The sequence below is a fragment of the Ambystoma mexicanum genome, chromosome 6p, assembly GCF_040938575.1.
Source record: "Ambystoma mexicanum isolate Mex_15411 chromosome 6p, UKY_AmexF1_1, whole genome shotgun sequence".
Lineage (NCBI taxonomy): Eukaryota > Metazoa > Chordata > Amphibia > Caudata > Ambystomatidae > Ambystoma > Ambystoma mexicanum.
The window spans coordinates 472,120,686-472,140,254 of record NC_090935.1 but is presented as its reverse complement, the minus strand read 5'-3'; the positions used below and the strand labels follow the sequence as shown (position 1 = coordinate 472,140,254).

Below are 19,569 nucleotides of genomic sequence, written 5' to 3'. Positions count from 1 at the left end.
CCCTTAAATCCAGGGTCTGAAAACCTGCAGCACTTCATATGTTCTGGACTATGACTCCCATCATCCCTCACCATTGACTATGCTGGATAAGGCTGATGGGAGATGTAGTCCAAAACATCTCGAGGTTGCAAACGCATGGGTGTCCTTTACATATTGATAGCAGGAGCTCCTTCTAAACACAGGATGTGTTTTCTACCCACCTGTGCTACACCTCCCTGCGTTAGAAGCCGCCTCACAGCACACCTCGCAATGCACCACCAGGTTATTAATACTCCAAAAAATGCACATTCCAAAATCACTTTATCATAAAACTTGAGTTATTGCACAAAAGCTGATTGAGTTATTGCACAAAAGCTGCTTGGAAGTTATGCATCCGCAAGAAAGAGTGGTGCATTTAAACAGCTATTATTCACCAGCTGCAGAACACTTGCCACCTGCGTGATCATCACGCACCCATATCACTCTGTACAATTATTTCAATACTTCTGCCAAAAATATCTTGGCTACATTTCTGCGATAAAATGCACGTTAAATTCTGAGGGCTAGTGGGCATTGTTACTACTCACAAATGTTGGTTGTAGCCATAACAAGAGTGTTGTGGTGTATTGATAAGTGACGATGTTTGCATTTATAGGAGGAAAGATTTATGTAATGTCTGATCAATTAAAAGTGAACGACCACTCGTAAACTTGTAATTTCCGCCCTGAACGGGTGTAAAAAGGGATTACACCCCATCCATGCAGACTAGAAAAAGCTGTATGTTTATACCAGGCTTAGGCAGAATGCCTTCAGCTGGTCTATTTGCGATTTGTAAACTCCACGGGTTTAACAACCTGTAAACACTCGAGTGACACCGGGCGGATGTATTATATAGTGCACTACTGCGCCGTCTTTAACCGATGCATTGCCGGTCCGTGCAGCTGGCAATGCTCTCCCTAAAAAGGTTGCATCCTTGATTCGTGCTTGCTGCAGGTTTATTAGCCTTCTGTGCGATTATAATGCACCGCCTATAACAGATTTATTACCTGCTGACTGTATATAGGGACGTTTTCCTGATTTAACCTGCCTAGCACAGGTTTACTTCCGCATTCAGGCTGACCAGAATGCCATACATATAACAGATTCAGCACCCTACAAAGCACGGCTTGTGAAAGATTTATTTTGAAACTACGGTCTAGCAATGTTAACATACTCGGAGCGAATCAGGAGGCCACAGACCCCCCCCCCCCACCATGGAGCAAGAGCGGGTTAGGGGAAAGACTGCTGCTGACACACAGATCCCCGAAATACACCACCAATACCGTGGGGGCCCTGAAGGACAACGTTCTGGACCATTTTAAAACACAAAACAAACCACAAGCAGGTTTGATTTCTTGATGCCGGCAGAGAAAAGGAAAGACATACTGTCATGACCCTCGCCCAAAACCCCCTCTGGCATACCCATTGGCCAGGTGGAGTCAGGACACGGGCCTCTTGAGCCTGGCATCCTCTTCCTCATACACCATGAAAAACATGTGCTTGGGAAATTCTTATTGTGTTGTCAGCCAACATGGAGGCATCCACATAGCTTGGTTCCCAGGAAACAAGCTATGCGGTCTTGTGTTTTGGGTGTGGTAGCCTAGGGACTACTTTACCTGGACTATTTTGTTGGGGCTATTTAAACCACACTTTAGCAAGACAACACGCTTTGCGTTACTTTGCAGCTTGCACCGTGTCCAGCATTTCCCTCGAACCTCTGAGAAGCAGAACCTGCAAGAAAAAGAAAGGAACATCATTAGCAGCAGCATCTTACCTGCAGTCTTCATCTTTAAACACTCACAGCTACTGAGAACAGCTTCCTTGAATCTGCACGCCTCCCGGACAGAACGACCTGAAAGAGGAAGATAGAGGCAACATTAAAGAAAGCAGTAGAGACATTTACAAATAACGAACTGCTCAAAAGGCTTACCTGGCTGGTCGCCTCTCGGCTGGCACCACTCCGGACATTCCACTCGCGCTGAAGAACACCGCGACCGACAAGGAAGCGAAACACAGGTTAGCAAAGGCAAGACTTTGCAGCGATGCGCATAGCGCTTATTTGCCGCATCATAGCGCTCTTAATGCGCCATCATTTACCAGTGGGGCTCAACCAAGCCAGTTCGCTGCGCTGAAGCTCTGCATACCTAAGCGAGAAAATAAGAGACATTTTAAACAAAGAAAGGCATGCAGGATAGCAACAAAAATAAAGAACAGCAATAAGACCTACCTGAACAATATCAAACGGTCTGGCGTCAGTGAAGTAACTGGACCGCACACGCCCATGAAAGACAATGCGCCTCTGCAAAGTAGGCAGGACAGAGAGCACGCCTAACTCTACCACAAGGTGAGGAGAGGGCCCCAGAGGGGCTGAAATCATACGGGGGTGGAGGGATGATACTTACCCCGGACGGTAAGTCTTGAACACAGTCCTCCTGTAATTTCAGACAGAATCTTCCCCGCAGACCACATCTGGGCAAAGGTGAGAAGCATACCAGCGAGTAACCCGGCTGGGTGGCGTCCCTGTGGATACCAGCTGAGCGTAACAGAACGCGAAGCCTACCATAACAAATCCACCTGGGCACCACGGAGACATCAGAAATAGACCAATTGGCCCAATTACTAGGAGAGCTTCGTGCTGAGGTTCATTCTGCCCGACAAGAGACTAATGCCCTCCGGAGAGACCTAGTAGTGACCAAAGAACGCACTGAAGAGATTAGCAGGCAATACTTGCAATCACAGGCAGGACAGACGCCTCTACCTGGAAGCAATCTAACGATGCAAAACCCTGCCATACCATCCACTACCTTCACTCTGGTACAGATCAGATCACGTTACCTGGAACAGTTACCTTGGCACCACCAAAAAGGTTCTCAGGCGACCCACGGAAGTATGCAGCATTCATCAATCAGTGTCGCCTTCATTTTCTTAGTAGGCCTGGAGCATTTCCAAACGACCAAGCTCGGGTAGCTTTTGTTTTATCATACCTGAGTGGTAGCGCAGCAGATTGGTCGGTGCCGTTGGTAACCAATGACGAGCCTCTATTACCTGACTTTGGGGGGTTCCAGAGAGAAATGGAAAAACTTTTTGCTCGCCATACCCAGGAACAAGCAGTAGACAATTAACTCTTGTCCTTCCGACGGGGGAATCAGGACTTGTTAACGTACATTGCTACCTTCAACAGACTGGTTGCCGAAGCTAGGTGGCCAGAAAACAAAAGAACCACGTTATTCCATCGAGGCTTACGAGGCGAATTAAAGGACGTCTTAGCCCAGGTGGTTGATCCACCCAGAGACTGTGCCGAATTCATACATCTGGTCATGCAGTTAGACCACAGGTTGCAGGACCCAAAAGCAGACCGGTCTAAGACGGACCCTCAGACCGTGTATGTTTGACCAAGGGAAAACGCACCCCGTGTACCTGAAAATGCTGTAGAACCCATGCAGATTGGAGGGATACGGCCTCCATTAACGAAACAAGAGCGGGACAAAAGAAGACAACAACAACTTTGTTCATATTGTGGGAAACCAGGACATTTCCTGACGGACTGTCCAGTAAAAACCCCAAAGAAGAACAGTCGGGGCCACAGAGAAGGATGAAGCTAAGGAATTGGAAAACTACCAAGCTTGATAAACGCAGAGGTCAGTTTGTCGAGTGAGAAGAAAGAGTTGCTGACCTCGCACTTTGCAATACCAGTGATCTTAATTAATCACCAACAGTCGTCAAAAATGCATGCCGTTGAAGCATACATCGATATTGATCAAGAACTGGCAGCAGAGATGGGGCTTCCTTTGTGTTCTAAGCCAACTATGGACAAGGTAACCACAGTGGATGGGACAGAAATCACTTCCGGACCAGTAGCCAAGTGCACAGCCAGGGTAACCTTGCTGTGCCAGGACGGACATCGGGAGTCTATTTCATTTGATCTCATCAGGGCACCTCAGTTCAGGCTAATACTAGGGATGCCATGGTTGGTGTTATATATAGTCCTGTACATTGTCACTGGCCTGGAGTGATTGCCAATAGAATGTGATGTATGATGCATGCAGCCAGGAGAATGTTTAGTGCATCTGTGTATGAATGTTCTGAGTGAGTCAGTTGGGGGCCTGAGCTGGAGTGAGTGAGTGGATGGCTGGTGGGTCCTCTCCTTCTTGTGGACTGTATCTACCCATCCCTGTCTATGTCCTATCATCCATACTACTGTATATACATAAGAGTAACTGGAACTGTATATACTATGTCAATAAAGCATACCTGGAACAACATCAGTCTCCACAGCTGGTCTGTGTGTCCCGTGTGACTAATAAGAGACTTTATTACAGTTGGTTGCTCACAACCCTTTGATAGACTGGCAGGCCCGAAAATTAACCTTCCCCGGTGACTGCTCCCCTGCCTGCTATTACCAAGAGGAGAAACCCGAAGTCTGTATCCCCATGACTCCCGGAGCGACAGTATCAACCCTGGGAGCAACTAATACCTTGCCAAGTGAATACCATGATTTCCAGGATGTTTTCCGAAAGGACCAAGCCAATACATTGCCGCCACACAGGCCCTATGACTGTCAGATCGACCTTGTTCCTAGTGCACAAATCCCTTGCGGCAGGATCTACGCTTTCACAGAACCGGAAAACCTTCATTTGAAATCCTATTTAGACCAGTTCCTTGCAAAAGGATTTATCCGTCCTTCGAAGTCCGCCACAGCCAGTCCTTTGTTCTTCGTACCGAAAAAGGAAGGAGGCTTGAGAACCTGTATTGACTACCGCGCATTGTACAAGATCACCGTGAAGAACCGCTACCCTTTGCCACTTATCCCTGAGATGCTAGACCAAGTTAAATATGCCCTGATTTATACCAAATTGGACCTTCGAGGAGCGTAGCACCTGATCCGAGTCAGAAAAGGAGATGAATGGAAAACCGCCTTCCGTACTAAGTACGGCTTGTTTGAATATCAAGTCATGCTCTTCTGGTTATGCAACGCTCCTGCGGCATTCCAATATTTCATGAATGACTTCTTAAGGGAGTTAATTGATGGGTGCGCCTTAGTGTACATAGACGACATCTTAGTATACTCAGCCTCGAAACAAGATCATGTCAGGCACGTTTGTTCAGTCCTCACCAAGCTCCGTCAACCTCCCTTGTTTGCAAAGCTTGAAAAATGCTTTTTTTACGTCACCGAAATAGAGTTTCTTGGTTTTATCCTTACTCCAGGAGGCATCAGAATGGACGTGCACAAGGTAGATGCCATTCTAAAATGGCCTTCACCGACATCTCTGAAAGGGGTACAAAGCATACTGGGCTTTGCGAACGTCTACCGCCGGTTCATCCCAGACTTCTCTCAGGTTGTGCACCCAATCACAGTACTATTAAGAAAAAACTATAAAAAGTTTGTTTGGACCAAAGAAGCAGAAGAAGCCTTTCAGGAACTTAAACAAAGGTTTACCTCTGTTCTAATCCTGCGACATCCTCGTCCAGACCTCCCTTATGTCGTTGAAACTGATGCGTCCAGTCTCGCAATGGGGGCTGTCCTTTCACAGAGAGACCCTGAAACCGGCCAGCTACATCCTGTGGCCTTCTGGTCGAAAAAGTTCTCACCTCCAGAGATTAATTATGCCATCCCGGACAAGGAACTCCTAGCTATCAAATCAGTCTTTAAAGCCTGGAGGCACTACCTTCTGGGGGCCAGACACACCATTACAGTCATCACAGACCACCGAAACCTGCAATATCTCAAAACAGCCAAGGCCCAGTCCTCGCGCCAATTACGTTGGGCACTTTTCTTCGCCGAATATGATTATGTAATCACATTTCGACCAGGAGTCAGGAACGGAAAGGCGGATGCCTTATCTCGCATGGGCATAGATGAAATGGTATATACAACTCCAGACCCAGTCCCTATTATACCTGAAGACAAAATCTTGGGTATCACGACAGCCTTAACACAAGCAGAACTACGAAAAGAAATCCAACAGAAAATGAATCCTGATGCCTTCCTCGCATGGCAGACTCAAGGAGAACAATATACCATCAAGGACCATCTACCCTTTTTTAGGGATCGCCTATATGTACCCAAGAAGGAATTACAACAGCATATTATTTCAAACTATCACGATTCACTGATTGAAGGGCATCCTGGGATCACCAAAACCCTAGCTAAGGTGAAAGAGAACCTTTGGTGGCCTACCTGGCGTAAGGACATCATTCAGTATATTCAGTCCTGCGGTGTCTGCGCACAAAATAAATCACAGAAACAAAAACCATCTGGTCTCCTACAACCATTGGACATTCCTCCAGTTCCATGGCACACTCTTTCCCTTGACTTCATCACTGATCTACCTCCTAGTCAAGGGTTCAACACCATCCTTGTAGTTGTGAACCTATTCTCGAAGATGGCCCATTTTATTCCTCTCAAAGGCCTCCCAGATGCAGCCACTTTAGGAAAAGTGTTCCTGGAGGGCGTGGTTAAGCTGCATGGCTTCCCTTCGGTTCTGGTCTCTGATCGAGGCAGCCAGTTTGTTTCAAACTTCTGGAAAAAATGTTGTGCAATGGCACAGATCAACGTTCGGCTATCTACCAGTCACCATCCCCAAACGGACGGCCAAACCGAGAGAACCAAATAGACACTCGCGCAATATTTATGGTGCATGCTGCACCACGAACAAAGGAATTGGAAAGACGTAGTATGGATAGCCGAATATGCATATAACAATTCTTTGCATTCAGGCACGGGACAAACGCCCTTCTATACCCTTTATGGCAGACATCCACGTACCTCTGAACTAGACCTTCCAGCCAGCTTAGAAATGCCAGCGGTAAAGACTCTACACACAACCATTACCCAGGCTTTCAAAAGGGCAAAGGAACACCTTATTCATGCCAAAGAAAAACAAAAGAGATTCGCTGACCAACAGCCCCTGATTATCAAGTATGAGACAGTTTGGTTAGCTGCTAAATTCGTACCCATCAAGGGAACCCGGACCTTTCATCCCAGATTCTTAGGACCCTATACTATTAAGGCTATTATCAACCCAGTAGCCGTGAAACTGGATTTACCACCTAATCTACAAATCCACCCGGTATTTCATGTGTCCCTCCTGAAACCAATGCAACCCGGCACATGGATTGGGACACCACCTAAGCCCATACTTGTTGACGGAGAACCAGAAATCGAAGTCAAATATATCTTGCACTCTAAATACTCTAGGACCAAGCTATATTATCTCATCGATTGGAAAGGATTTGGACCACAAGATAGATCCTGGGGGCCCAGTGAGAAAATCCACACACCACGTCTAATCAGGAAATTCCATCGGAACTTCCCAACCAAACCTGGGCCAGACAGAAGGAACACCATGGGAGGGGGTTTAGGGGGGAGTGCTGTCACGACCCTCGCCCAAAACCCCCTCTGGCAAACCCATTGGCCAGGTGGAGTCAGGACTCTGGCCTCTAGAGCCTGGCATCCTCTTCCAAAAACCCTCTTGGGGCCACTCCTGGCCTATGGCGCCAGGCTCATACACCATGAAAAACATGTGCTTGGGAACTACTTATTGTGTTGTCAGCCAACATGGAGGCATCCACATAGCTTGGTTCCCAGGAACCAAGCTATGCGGTCTAGTGTTTTGGGTGTGGTAGCCCAGGGACTACTTTACCTGGACTATTTTGTTGGGGCTGTTTAAACCACACCCGAGCAAGACAACACGCTTTGCGTTACTTTGCAGCTTGCAGCGTGATGCTCACTGTGTCCAGCTATTCCCTCGAACCTCGGAGAAGCAGAACCTGCAAGGAGAAGAAAGGAACTTCATTAGCAGCAGCATCTTACCTACAGTCTTCATCTTTAGCCACTCGCAGCTACTGAGAACAGCTTTCTCGAATCTGCACGTCCCCCGGACAGAACGACCTGAAAGAGGAAGATGGAGGCAACATTAAAGAAAGCAGTAGAGACATTTGTAAATTACGAACTGCTCAAAAGGCTTACCTGGCTGGTCGCCTCTCGGCTGGCACCACTCCGGACATTCCACTCGCACTGAAGAACACTCAACCTACAAGGAAGGAAAACACAGGTCAGCAAAGGCAAGACTTTGCAGCGCTGCGCATAGCGCTTACTTACCGCATCATAGCGCTCTTAATGCACCATCATTTACCAGTGAGGCTCAACCAAGCCAGTTTGCCGCGCTGAAGCTCCGCATACCTAAGCGAAAAAAAAAGAGACATTTTAAACAAAGAAAGGCATGCAGGATAGCAACAAAACTAAAGAACAGCAATAAGACCTACCTGAACAATATCAAACGGGCCGGCGTCAGTGAAGTAACTGGACTGCACACGCCCATGAAAGACAATGTGCCCCTGCAAAGAAGGCAGGACAGAGAGCATGCCTAACTCTACCACAAGGTGAGGAGAGGGCCCCAGAGGGGCTGAAATCATACAGGGGTGGAGGGAGGATACTTACCCCGGTTGGTCAGTCTTGAACACAGTCATCCTGTATTTTCAGGCAGAACCTTCCCCGCAGACCACATCTGGGCAAAGCTGGGAAGCATACCAGTGAGTAACACGGCTGGGTGGCGTCCCTGTGGATACCAGGTGAGCGCAACACATACTTAGGACAGTGTGGGAAAGAGGATAGACCAGCTGTGACCTTTGGAAACAAGAGAGCTTTCTTAGAGACAGTCATCCAAGATGGCTGCTCCATGGAAGAGATATAAAACCTCAGAGTTCCGAGATGGTCAGGATTGGTTGGGATTAGCCATAGGGATTACATTGGCTAGGGGCAGGGAATGGGTGGGATTACAACGGTGTATTCCTTCTCAAATATATCTCCATTGGAAAAGCATTACAGACCCTCATTCAAACCCCATATTTTAAACTCTTATATTAATGACAATAGTTTTGGCTTTAACAGTAGCGCTTTCAGCGCCACCTAACGGCCCCAACTAAAAATGTGCCACATATCATCATTATGGAACTGAATCTGGCACCATAAATGCAGGGCCTCAGAAATAAGTCCCTGTGCTCAGCCTTGGCAAACCCCCTACACATTAAGCACTGCACCCATGGCTGCCTTTCTTCCCTGAAACAAGCATAGCAGGCAGATTTGTCAAAGACTTTTTTACCTGACCCTGTGGTTTCAAATGTGTACCCGTGTACCCATATCCAGAGTGCCATCATGCCTCGAAGTTTAGAAGTGACTGTATTAATGGACGAGGGGTGAAGAGGAGGTCTAACTTGAGTCAGGCCTCCCAACAGGCACTCTACAAGACTCAATTGCAGATTTTTTGAGGTTTTACCATAAAACGTTGATCATCGCTTTAATGGTCATGGTGCTGTGCCCAGTTTTACAGTAAAAACAATGCACAGCATTGGTCAGAAACCGATCAAGATATTCTTAGACCATAAAAGAAATAGATTACATGTAAAGAAGTCAATTAGGTTTACAGCAGCACTGCTTGATTACCCATTTTGACATTAGTTGCAATAGTATTTATTTGCCTCCCTTTGCATATTTCTTCATTCGCACAGGGCAATGTTCCATTGTTATACTAAATTGTGCTTGTTCCGCGCTGCAACCTGCCTGCAGACCCTGGTGCCCTGAGAGTATGCCTTCTCTGCACTTGTGTGCGCTGCAAATGCTGAATCCACAAATACACTTTCAAGGCGTTACTCATTCTTTCCTTTGCTTTTATTTTTATTTTATTTTCAGGTTGAAAAGGAGTTTATTTTTTATGTACATGATGGCAGCGAGACGCTGTGGGACAACTTTACGATTGTTGCAAATAACACAGAGCTTCGAAAAGTGAGTTTGCCACAAACCGTGTACGTGACGGTGACCCCAGTAAACGACGAAGCCCCAGTGATTACCACAAACACTATTTTCAGGGTAAGTTCTGGGAAACTCCCAAGTGACCAAGAGATGTGCGAGTGCCATTCTTTGCAGCGCTGTGTTTTCGTGATGGATACCCAGTATGTTTTTCGAAATCACGCTTAGGCGCCATCTGTTGTCACCGGCGGAAATCTGAACAAGCGGCAGCTGTGGTAAAAGCAATGTTTTTTATTGGGGTTGCAGACAAGTATTTTCCTGTGTGTGAATGCATTGCTGTGGAATAAATACAAGACTTGCTTGTGTCCTTTCTTGACCTGCTGAAATCCAGAACCGTGTGTCAGTGCACTGCTACACACCATGAGGCCATGTCGACGGCAGATTAGGGCAATCGCAATTCCCATTAGCCTAACATACCTTTCTCATCCTTCAACCTGAAATGTCATCAGGCCTAGTATGATAGTTAATTTCCCATTCTTAATGTCTCAAGGCCTTGTAAAAATGTTATTGTATTTTCCCTTCCTCCCTCCCCTGCCTTGAAGCACTTTCAAACGCATTGTGTATAGGCGCTATACAAATAAACTATCATATCATAACCAACTTCAAAGACACAGTATTATTCAAAACACTTTCATGCTGTTTGTGCCCTTTGCACGCAAGTAGAAAGTGTAGGCACACAGGTAAAGGAGACGCCAGGGTCATTGATTGTATTAGAAGCAAGACTCTGAATTGCCAGAGGTCATGTCAAAAGTGACACCATGTATGCCTCATGCTTATTTAAACAAGAGCAGGGCATGACACAAAAGGCATAACGTCCCTCTAAAAGTTGCAATGAATGGCTCTGGAGTATGTGGAAGGGGCGCCTGGAATCTCTGCTCGTATTGTCCGTTGAAGTCTTTCAGCTTGACTGGGGGGCTGCTGATACCACCAAAGATGATAGTGGGGTTCACATTCAGTGGTGGTGTTGTCCAGTGAGCAAGCGGGTTCAGTTGGGGGTAACTCCCCTTTCCCCTTCATGGACTGTGTAGTCCTGGAAGTCCTCAGCACTAGGGTTTCCTGTGTTCTGATCTTGAAGGTCTGCCTTCTTCATGTCTAGTAATGGAATCAAGCTCCTTGTTGGCAGTTATCAGAGTCGCTTGTCACTGAGATCCCAACAGAGGTCCAGAGGTCCGTTGGCAGTCGTGAGTTCCTTTGGGATTCTGTGAGTCCCTAGAATTATTCCCAGTTTCAGCATGACTGCTTTTGCTGCTGCAAAGTGAACCAGGTCTACTTCTGAATGGCATGAAAAATCATCCACGATGATGAACAGGTGCTGGCCATTAGGCTGAGACCATGCTAGGTCAGCACTTACACTTTCCCATACAGTGACCAAATTCTCTGCTTCCTGTTGCTTGTCACATGTGTGACGAGGTGCCACTAAAAACGACTGAATGTATTTTAGGGCTGTTTATCTTAAGTCTTACAGAAATGACGCTGGGCTTAGTTGCAATTGCTGGCCGTTCTTGTTGGGTTCGGTAACCGTTATTAGTGTTCTCTGGGCGATTAGGAACTGGAGCCTTTCTGATACACCATTGGAGTACCTCTCCACTCACGTGCAGAATCACTGTACCATGCTACTCTGGTTCCCTCCTGCATTCTCCGCCCCGCCACGCTTCTGTCCCGACGATGTTACACTCCACCTTCCTGCCTCCTTTCCTGTATGTTAACCTTCTTCCTCCTCTTACCCCCCTTCTTACTCACTTCCTCCACTTACTACCGCGCCTGTCCTCTTCTACCTCACTCATTCTCCGCTTGCTACTACTCCTCTCTTCTACGCTCCTTTACTATCACTTCTCCTCTACACCACTACTTCTCTGCTACAATTTCTGCTTCTCTAATCCACGACTACCATCTCACACTTCTACCCCCACCGCCTTAGTACGTCTACTAACTCTCCTCTTACCGCTTCCATTGCCTCCTACCACTATCCTTCTGCTAATACCACTCACTACCACTGCTTCCTCTCTCTACTACCACTCGCTACCTTCCACTACTATTACTACACTCTCTCTCCTCTCACTCACGCACAACCACTCCACAGTAGCACTCTCTCCAACCACCTCCACACATTCCTGCCCTCTGTCCTCCTCTGGTCTGTTAGTCATCCTCCTTCCGCCTCCTGACCTCACCCTTACCACCCACACTAACCCTTATTTGCGCCAAGGCCACGTGGGTTTGCAGCTTCCAGTGGCTCTTTCGAAGCACACCATTGAGGTATCACGCACAAGATAGTCTTTGGTCTTGTGAAATGCTGGTTGTTGGCGCTCTGTCCATTCCCACTGGATCTGGGCTTTGGTTAGTTCTCTTATGGGCTCTGTGATTGTGGCCAGCGTCAGCATAAAATGGACAAAGTAACTGCACTTGCGAGAGCAGCTGGGGGCGAGGGGCTGATTTAATATCAATGCCTTTCTTGGGGTCTGCTTTCATTCAATTCCTCTTGAAAAGGTAGCAGGGTTAAAAGTGCACCCACCTCTGTCAATGGAGCGTGAGACCACACGCCTGTAGGACTTCGGCTACAGCTCGTATGTTATGTTATGTTATGTTATGTTAAAATGATTTGCTGAGTGCAACGTTCACCAATAGGCACTAAATCCAGCAGAACAGTGAGCAATGAAACACTCCAGTCTTTCTTAAAAAGAAAACTCTTTAGGAGTCCTAGCGTCTGACAGTGTTCATCCTCAGTGACTGAGTATACTAGTGTGCCATCAATGGTATTAAAGACTCAGTGGAGGCCAGTGAGTGCACTTTGAATCGTGTTCTGGAAGACTTATGACACGACTGAGATTTGAAAGTTCAGCCTTTCGTAGCGCTTCGAATCCACGTGGTATCCAGAGTTCAGATCTTGCTTGGAAAAGAGCCTCGAGACTCACAGGTTGGCAATAGCGTTGCCAATGGTGAGAGTGATGGGGCGCTTCCGCTCGGGGGTGTGGTGGGTAGCCGCAAATCTGTGCGGAACTTGACCGGCTGTTTTTGCCTTTTGCGCTATGGCCATTGGGGAGACCTACAGAGTTGGTTTGAGACTTTCTCTGTGATTCCTGCTTCCTTGAGATTTTCATTTTCTCCCTTGATTTTTTCTTCTTGTGGAGGGGGATGTGTCTGTGATTTAGGTACTCTTGATCTGTGTAGCTTGAAGGGATTCCCTGTAAGGCAGGCTGTGCCTGAGAAAATGCTGTCTCCCAGTTCTTACTCATGTGGAGGGGAACGTACCTGTGCTTTAGGTACTCCTGATCTGTGTAGCTTGACTGGCTTCCCTGTAAGGCAGGCTGTGCCTGAGAAAATGCCGTCTCCCAGTTCTTACTGATGTGAAGGGCGGTGTGTCTGTGCTTTAGGTACTCCTGATCTGTGTAGCTTGACTGGCTTACCTGTAAGGCAGGCTGTGCCTGAGAAAATGCCGTCTCCCAGTTCTTACTCATGTGAAGGGCGGTGTGTCTGTGCTTTAGGTACTCCTGATCTGTGTAGCTTGACTGGCTTCCCTGTAAGGCAGGCTGTGCCTGAGAAAATGCCGTCTCCCAGTTCTTACTGATGTGGAGGGGGAAGTGTCTGTGCTTTAGGTACTCCTGATCTGTGTAGCTTGACTGGCTTACCTGTAAGGCAGGCTGTGCCTGAGAAAATGCTGTCTCCCAGTTCTTACTGATGTGAAGGGCGGTGTGTCTGTGCTTTAGGTACTCCTGATCTGTGTAGCTTGACTGGCTTCCCTGTAAAACAGGCTGTGCCTGAGAAAATGCCGTCTCCCAGTTCTTACTGATGTGAAGGGCGGTGTGTCTGTGCTTTAGGTACTCCTGATCTGTGTAGCTTGACTGGCTTCCCTGTAAAACAGGCTGTGCCTGAGAAAATGCCGTCTCCCAGTTCTTACTCATGTGGAGGGGGATGTGTCCGTGCTTTAGGTACTCCTGATCTGTGTAGCTTGACTGGCTTACCTGAGAAAATGCTGTCTCCCAGTTCCTACTCATGTGGAGGGGGATGTGTCTGTGCTTTAGGTACTCCTGATCTGTGTAGCTTGACTGGCTTCCCTGTAAGGCAGGCTGTGCCTGAGAAAATGCCGTCTCCCAGTTCTTACTGATGTGAAGGGCGGTGTGTCTGTGCTTTAGGTACTCCTGATCTGTGTAGCTTGACTGGCTTCCCTGTAAGGCAGGCTGTGCCTGAGAAAATGCCGTCTCCCAGTTCTTACTGATGTGAAGGGCGGTGTGTCTGTGCTTTAGGTACTCCTGATCTGTGTAGCTTGACTGGCTTCCCTGTAAAACAGGCTGTGCCTGAGAAAATGCCGTCTCCCAGTTCTTACTCATGTGGAGGGGGATGTGTCCGTGCTTTAGGTACTCCTGATCTGTGTAGCTTGACTGGCTTACCTGTAAGGCAGGCTGTGCCTGAGAAAATGCTGTCTCCCAGTTCTTATTCATGTGGAGGGGGATGTGTCTGTGCTTTAGGTACTCCTGATCTGTGTAGCTTGACTGGCTTCCCTGTAAGGCAGGCTGTGCCTGAGAAAATGCCGTCTCCCAGTTCTTACTGATGTGGAGGGGGATGTGTCTGTGCTTTAGGTACTCCTGATCTGTGTATCTTGACTGGCTTCCCTGTAAAACAGGCTGTGCCTGAGAAAATGCCGTCTCCCAGTTCTTACTGATGTGAAGGGCGGTGTGTCTGTGCTTTAGGTACTCCTGATCTGTGTAGCTTGACTGGCTTCCCTGTAAAACAGGCTGTGCCTGAGAAAATGCCGTCTCCCAGTTCTTACTCATGTGGAGGGGGATGTGTCCGTGCTTTAGGTACTCCTGATCTGTGTAGCTTGACTGGCTTACCTGTAAGGCAGGCTGTGCCTGAGAAAATGCTGTCTCCCAGTTCTTATTCATGTGGAGGGGGATGTGTCTGTGCTTTAGGTACTCCTGATCTGTGTAGCTTGACTGGCTTACCTGAGAAAATGCTGTCTCCCAGTTCCTACTCATGTGGAGGGGGATGTGTCTGTGCTTTAGGTACTCCTGATCTGTGTAGCTTGACTGGCTTCCCTGTAAGGCAGGCTGTGCCTGAGAAAATGCCGTCTCCCAGTTCTTACTCATGTGGAGGGGGGTGTGTCTGTGCTTTAGGTACTCCTGATCTGTGTAGCTTGACTGGATTCCCTGTAAGACAGGCTGTGCCTGAGAAAATGCCGTCTCCCAGTTCTTACTCATGTGGAGGGGAGTGTGTCTGTGCTTTAGGTACTCTTAGTCTGTGTAGCTTGAAGGACTTCCCTTTAAGGCAGGCTGTGCCTGAGAAAATGCTGTCTCCCAGTTCTTATTCATGTGGAGGGGGATGTGTCTGTGCTTTAGGTACTCCTGATCTGTGTAGCTTGACTGGCTTACCTGAGAAAATGCTGTCTCCCAGTTCTTACTCATGTGGAGGGGGATGTGTCTGTGCTTTAGGTACTCCTGATCTGTGTAGCTTGACTGGCTTCCCTGTAAGGCAGGCTGTGCCTGAGAAAATGCCGTCTCCCAGTTCTTACTCATGTGGAGGGGGATGCGTCTGTGCTTTAGGTACTCCTAATCTGTGTAGCTGGACTGGTTTCCCTGTAAGGCAGGCTGTGCCTGAGAAAATGCCGTCTCCCAGTTCTTACTGATGTGGAGGGGGATGTGTCTGTGCTTTAGGTACTCCTGATCTGTGTAGCTTGACTGGCTTACCTGTAAGGCAGGCTGTGCCTGAGAAAATGCCGTCTCCCAGTTCTTACTGATGTGAAGGGCGGTGTGTCTGTGCTTTAGGTACTCCTGATCTGTGTAGCTTGACTGGCTTCCCTGTAAAACAGGCTGTGCCTGAGAAAATGCCGTCTCCCAGTTCTTACTCATGTGGAGGGGGATGTGTCCGTGCTTTAGGTACTCCTGATCTGTGTAGCTTGACTGGCTTACCTGTAAGGCAGGCTGTGCCTGAGAAAATGCTGTCTCCCAGTTCTTACTCATGTGGAGGGGGATGTGTCTGTGCTTTAGGTACTCCTGATCTGTGTAGCTTGACTGGCTTCCCTGTAAGGCAGGCTGTGCCTGAGAAAATGCCGTCTCCCAGTTCTTACTCATGTGGAGGGGGATGCGTCTGTGCTTTAGGTACTCCTAATCTGTGTAGCTGGACTGGTTTCCCTGTAAGGCAGGCTGTGCCTGAGAAAATGCTGTCTCCCAGTTCTTACTGATGTGAAGTGCGGTGTGTCTGTGCTTTAGGTACTCCTTATCTGTGTAGCTTGACTGGCTTACCTGTAAGGCAGGCTGTGCCTGGGAAAATGCTGTCTCCCAGTTCTTACTCATGTGGAGGGGGATGTGTCTGTGCTTTAGGTACTCCTGATCTGTGTAGCTTGACTGGCTTCCCTGTAAAACAGGCTGTGCCTGAGAAAATGCCGTCTCCCAATTCTTACTCATGTGGAGGGGGATGTGTCTGTGCTTTAGGTACTCCTAATCTGTGTAGCTGGACTGGTTTCCCTGTAAGGCAGGCTGTGCCTGAGAAAATGCCGTCTCCCAGTTCTTACTCATGTGCTTGGAAAGAGAAATACATGCGATCTAATGATGTGGCTGCTTTGCAGCCCAGAAGCAGGTCCTTGTCCACCTAAGCTTTGGAAACTGCCTTGTATGTTGTTCCATCCATGGGATATTTCTGGGAGGAATACCCGCTGAATGTAGTCAGAATTCTGCTGCCCTATGCAAAGATCCACACTTGGTGTTTTGGAGGTGGGGGCGGGGTAGGATTTGGTTGCATTTTGAGGTGGGTATGAAGAGAGGCAAATTAACGTGTTCATCATTGCTTTGGCCCTCCTTCCGTTCCAATTGTGTAGACTTGAATGGTGTACCTCGCACATAGCACCTACCCCCTCGCCACCATTGTATCGCTGTTGCGAGAGACGTTACTCCCCGAAACAACCTTACAGTCCCTACCCGAATGACGTCACCAAAGCAATACATCTGCAGGCGATCGTTTGAACCGGCACTGGAAAAGTATAGACAATAAGCAGATCCCAGGTGACAGAAATAACAGGAAGAAGCAAAGAAAAAATGCAGTAGGAACGTCAGGGTCCCAACAGCTTACACCTGACACTGAAGAGAAAATAGCTTACAGCTGACACGAAGTTTAGAATAGAGAGTAAAGTTGAAAGACAAATGTACTGGCTCGAGGCCTGGGGATTCGGGGAAAAGTAACTTTAGTAGGACACGCCGCACATTGGGGCTGTTCTCATCACTTTCAATTGTTGCTCATATGCTGGCAACAGTCCAACCTACCAAGGCTGAGAATCCCATCCCTGACCAATCACTGTCCATCTTTCATTCTCACCTTAGAAGTATTACAGCTGCCACTTCTAACGCACCCTAATGACATGGCCCCATGTGTCTTTTTGTAAGAGGTCCCAGGCAGAGCTACCTAATACCACTGGAATAATTAGGTTACTAACCCCATAGAGAATACTTACTATACCATACTACTGGCCCAATCACATCCCACCTATATTTCTATAATGTATTATTTATTTGTGACGTAATATTGAAGTAAAACTCTGTGGCAATCCTGTACGAAGACGAGAGAGAACTGAACATCACCTGATGCCATCACCATAGCTCTCAACTCACCCGCTTTTGGCGGGTGTCACCCGCCTTGAAAGCTGATGAATCACCCGCCAAGCTCCTCTTACGCCCATTCACTTCTATGGGCCTCTCACCCGCCAAAAAGAAAATCGGATGTTTTCACCCGCCTTCGTGACAAAAAAGGTTGGGAGCTATGCATCACTGGTCCTTGTTTGCTTGAATATTGTTACTAAAACAGTATTTTTGCCACATTATTGGACTTTTCTGTTTTTTGGGCTGCTTGCCCAGGAGGGGGCGCCTTGCTCAAGCTCGACAGGTAGCACATTCTCTGAGGCTCGCTCCTGTGTCGATCACTGCAGAGACACGCTTTTCGCCGTTTTATACTTTCACCAAAGCGGTTTTGTCTTCCTCTGTTGGGAGTTTTGCTGATTTTTATCGGCAAAGAATATTTGACCACATTTGGTGGGTCTTCACTCGTGCGATATCCGTGCGTGGTCCGGGGCTTTGCGGGTTTGGACCTACAGATGTTGGGGAAATCATTTTTTTTTGTGTTACAGTTCCTGCACGTGTGCTCTTTCGCTGGGCAATCTTTGTGATCATGGATATTTCCACCGGCATTGGACCATTTGTGTTCCAGAGTCTTTTCTGCGTTTAAGTAAGGACGATTTGTTGCTTGTAAGGGGTCTGCTAGTCGTGGGGGACTGGCTTTGACTGATTGTGTTTTTTTAACCGTGTGGGCCATTTGTGTTTGCAGCTCGCCAAGTGCTCGAACACTATCCAACATAGTTGTGGAGAGAGTTGAGGCACATCGCCCATCTGGAGCCTTGGCAAGATGAGTCCCATACCATATCAAATGGTGGCAGTGGAGGCCAACTCGAGCTAGATGGCCTCGGAGGCCACAGGAGCACCGGCCACAAGGGCTGCATTCCCACCCTGATGAGACATGGTGGCATGTGGGTGAGGGGAATATATGTGTTGTCACTGGAGTTCAGGTTGTCTCTCCTGTAGAGTGAATGAGTGACTGGAATAATTGCAGCGTAGCGGGGGGTGGGACGGCCGCCTTATAGGTGATGGTGGCATGGTAGATCTCGCTCCTCGGCTGGTGCCTCCCTCTGGAACAGCCTCACTACATCGCTCGAACTTGAGCAAGACCACCTCTGGATCCAGAGGGCAACCCAAGACCTTCCATTTCGCTTCTGCTTTCTCTCTCTCTCCCTCTCTCCCCCCCTGCTGATGTTCTGTCTGCTGCGCTAACTGGTTACCTGGCCTCCCTCTGAAACTTATGGGGACCAGGCTCCTTCACGCCCAGTAGCCCCATGCACTGCCTCCGGGCATACCGCGCACTTGGGACGGTATCTGTAACCTTTCAATCCTCGGCCTCCTTGCACTTACTTAACCACTCCCCCTTTTCCCTCCCCTGGCACTTCTCTCCCTTGCACGATCTGAATGACACAAGGCCCTAGTAAGATCGTTTGTTTGGTTCCCCTTCCTTGTCTTCTCGCGCCTAGAAGCACTTGCGTGCAGGCGCGTTATGAATGACTTATCATATAATATATCATATCATGGTCCCTTCCACCTCTGTTAACAGGTATGTGCCTTTGCGCAGACTTGCAAAAGGTAAAAAAGAGGATCGAGGCATTTATTGCTTGAAATGCCCGATTCTGAATTTCCTGCGCGTGGGTGGGTACATTTATGAAAGACGTCACATACATCAGCACTCGTGCTGTGGCCCTGTGTGTGGATATGTGTCAAAATTGCTTCAAAGGTAGCCGGGTAGGATCAACAGGTTTAACCTCGTTCATAATATGCATTCCTCCTCGCAACCACAAGAGGGCGCCCGTTTCTTTCTTTTGAGTTGTCACATGCACCATTCTTTTCTTGGTTTTCACTTACTGTGGACTTTGTAGGAAACGTAGACCGATATATACTAATATTAAAAGCTACATTCAAATGAGTAAGAACAAAATATTATAAAAAGTCCACGAGGATCCTAAATTCTACAGCAAACGAGAATCCAAAAGTGCAGAACAATTTAGCAAAGAAAACCACAAGGTTTGAATTCCGAGGAGCTGTGGAGATAATGTTTGTGGGTTACAGGCCAGACAGCATCAACACTTCCGTCTTGTGGGATGTTACCTACTGCATTTCCACCACCGCCATTGTTTTAATAAAATAGTTCAATCTTGTGTTATTCCTTAT

General features: G+C 47.7%; 1 protein-coding gene across 1 annotated transcript in view; it reads left to right on the top strand.

Moving 5' to 3' along the window:
- The window catches only part of LOC138511528 (chondroitin sulfate proteoglycan 4-like), a 479,770-nt gene that overhangs the window by 195,743 nt on the left and 264,458 nt on the right, over positions 1 to 19,569 (top strand). Inside the window, exon 5 of the mRNA XM_069627268.1 lies at positions 9,707 to 9,883. Coding sequence (XP_069483369.1) covers positions 9,707 to 9,883 — 177 coding nt within the window. The remainder of the gene's footprint in view (positions 1 to 9,706; positions 9,884 to 19,569) is intronic.